Source organism: Mandrillus leucophaeus, unplaced genomic scaffold (genome assembly GCF_000951045.1).
Source record: "Mandrillus leucophaeus isolate KB7577 unplaced genomic scaffold, Mleu.le_1.0 Scaffold170, whole genome shotgun sequence".
NCBI classification, from domain to species: Eukaryota; Metazoa; Chordata; class Mammalia; order Primates; family Cercopithecidae; genus Mandrillus; species Mandrillus leucophaeus.
Genome location: NW_012101699.1, coordinates 1,555,121 through 1,557,075, shown reverse-complemented (window position 1 = coordinate 1,557,075; position 1,955 = coordinate 1,555,121). Strand labels below are relative to the sequence as shown.

Here is a 1,955-nt window from a genome sequence, read left to right as displayed (position 1 = left end):
TGAGACTACAGGCGCCGCCACCACGCTGGCTGATTTTTTGTATTTTTAGTAGAGATGGGGTTTCACTGTGTTAGCTAGGATGGTCTCGGTCTCCTGACTTCATGATCTACCCCCCTCGGCCTCCCAGCCACCGTGCCTGGACAGTTCTTTTGTTTGTAAGTCCCAGGGGCTCCTTTCCTTCAGTGTAATAAGGGTTGTGTCAAAGCCATTTGCATGTGGCAGGTTGGTATTTTCACCTCGCTTGCTGATCCTGAAACCTTGGTCTGCAGGGAGCCCCCTCCCCTGGCAGCCTGGCCTTGGAGACGCTGGCTACTGTGCCCCAGGCCGGCTTTGCTCTCTGTACTCTGGGACTGTGGATGTTACTAAGCTTTGGCTGTCTCTTGGTTTCTTGAAGACATTGGTACTTCCACAAGGTGATTGGAAGGTTGGGGAACAGTTACAAAGTATTAATCATTAATAAAAAAAGTTCTCCCTTTTTATGCTCCTTTTAAAAGGCATGAAAGAATTACTGATGTCCTTGATCAAAAAAATTATGTGGAAGAACTTAACCGGCACTTGAGGTAAGACCCCTTTTTTTTCAGTGTGAGAGTTACATGCGTGGTATACTGTCATTGTTTCATGGAACTTCTTTGAGTTGCCACATACTTATAAATAGCTTGTTTCCAAACCAAGACAAAAGGGTCATCATTCAGGCAACATTTATTTGTACAAACTGGAGAAGTATGATTTCTTCTTGATAAACTCTTGGGAAATCTTTATTCTCTGCTTTCTGCAGTTATATAATACAGAGAGGTAACTACATTAAACCTTGACTCTCCACTCCTCGCCCCACAGCCACGTGGCTGGAAATCCCTTCATGGCAAGCTCTGTTGCTGCTGGAATCAGCACACAGCACCCAGTGCATTAGGCCGGGAAAGAGAGTTGAAAACCACTGGGCTAGGCCCTCCAGAGCAATGTACTAGTGATCACAAGCATCTGTATCTTGATTTTTTTTTTTTTTTTTTTTGCTGGAGCTCTGTGGATGTGTTTCATGAAACACTAATCCTTGGAGGTATTCGTGGGGAATGTGGAGAGACACGTTAGAGGGTACATTGCACATTACAGTTCTCCACAGGGCAGCCTCTCTGGCCCCAAAAGCCAGGTGAAGAAGCTGGCATGTTCCTCCCAGTGTAGTCAGGGACATACCGCTCTGGGGCTTTTTTCACTTTTTTTTTTTTTTTTTTTTGACAGGGTCTCACTCTGTTGCCCAGGCTGAAGTGTAGCGGCGTGATCTCGGCTCACTGGAGCCTCGAATTCCCAGGCTCGGGCAATTGATTCTCCCACCTCAGCCTCCTAAGTAGCTGGGCCTACAAGCGCACGCCACGCCTCCTGGCTAGTTTCTGTGTTTTTTTATAGAGACAGCGCTTTGCCATGTTGCCCAGACTGGTCTCACCTGGGCTCAAGCAATCCTCCCACCTCAGCCACCCAAAGTGCTAGAATTACAGGCGTGAGCCACCACACCCAGCCTGCGGCTCTTCTTAACTGTGATGTTGGCTATTTTTTGAAAGTTTTTTGATCAATTCCTAGTTTATTGAGAGTATTTATAAGAAATAGATATTGAATTTTATCAAATGCCTTTTAGTGTCCATTAAAATAATCATGGTTTTTATCCCTTAGTCTACTGATGTGGTGTATTTTACTCATAGACTTCTTCATACTGGACCATTCCTGTGTCACAGGGATAAACACCACTTGATCATATGTGGTTTTTTTTTGTTTTGTTTTTGTTTTTTTTTTTTAGGCAGAGTCTCGCTTTGTTGCCCAGGCTGGAGTGCGCTGGCGCGATCTCAGCTCACTGCAAGCTCCGCCTCCCGGGTTCACGCCATTCTCCTGCCTCAGCCTCCCAGTAGCTGGGACTACAGGAGCCGCCACCATGCCCAGCTAATTTTTAGTATTTTTAGTAGAGACGGGGTTTC

The 1,955-nt window shown here is 45.9% G+C and overlaps 1 protein-coding gene across 1 annotated transcript in view; it reads left to right on the top strand.

Annotated features, from left to right (window-relative positions):
- Positions 1–1,955, top strand: part of RUFY1 (RUN and FYVE domain containing 1) — a 64,273-nt gene that overhangs the window by 25,863 nt on the left and 36,455 nt on the right. Inside the window, 1 exon segment of the mRNA XM_011976871.1 lies at positions 495–560. Coding sequence (XP_011832261.1) covers positions 495–560 — 66 coding nt within the window.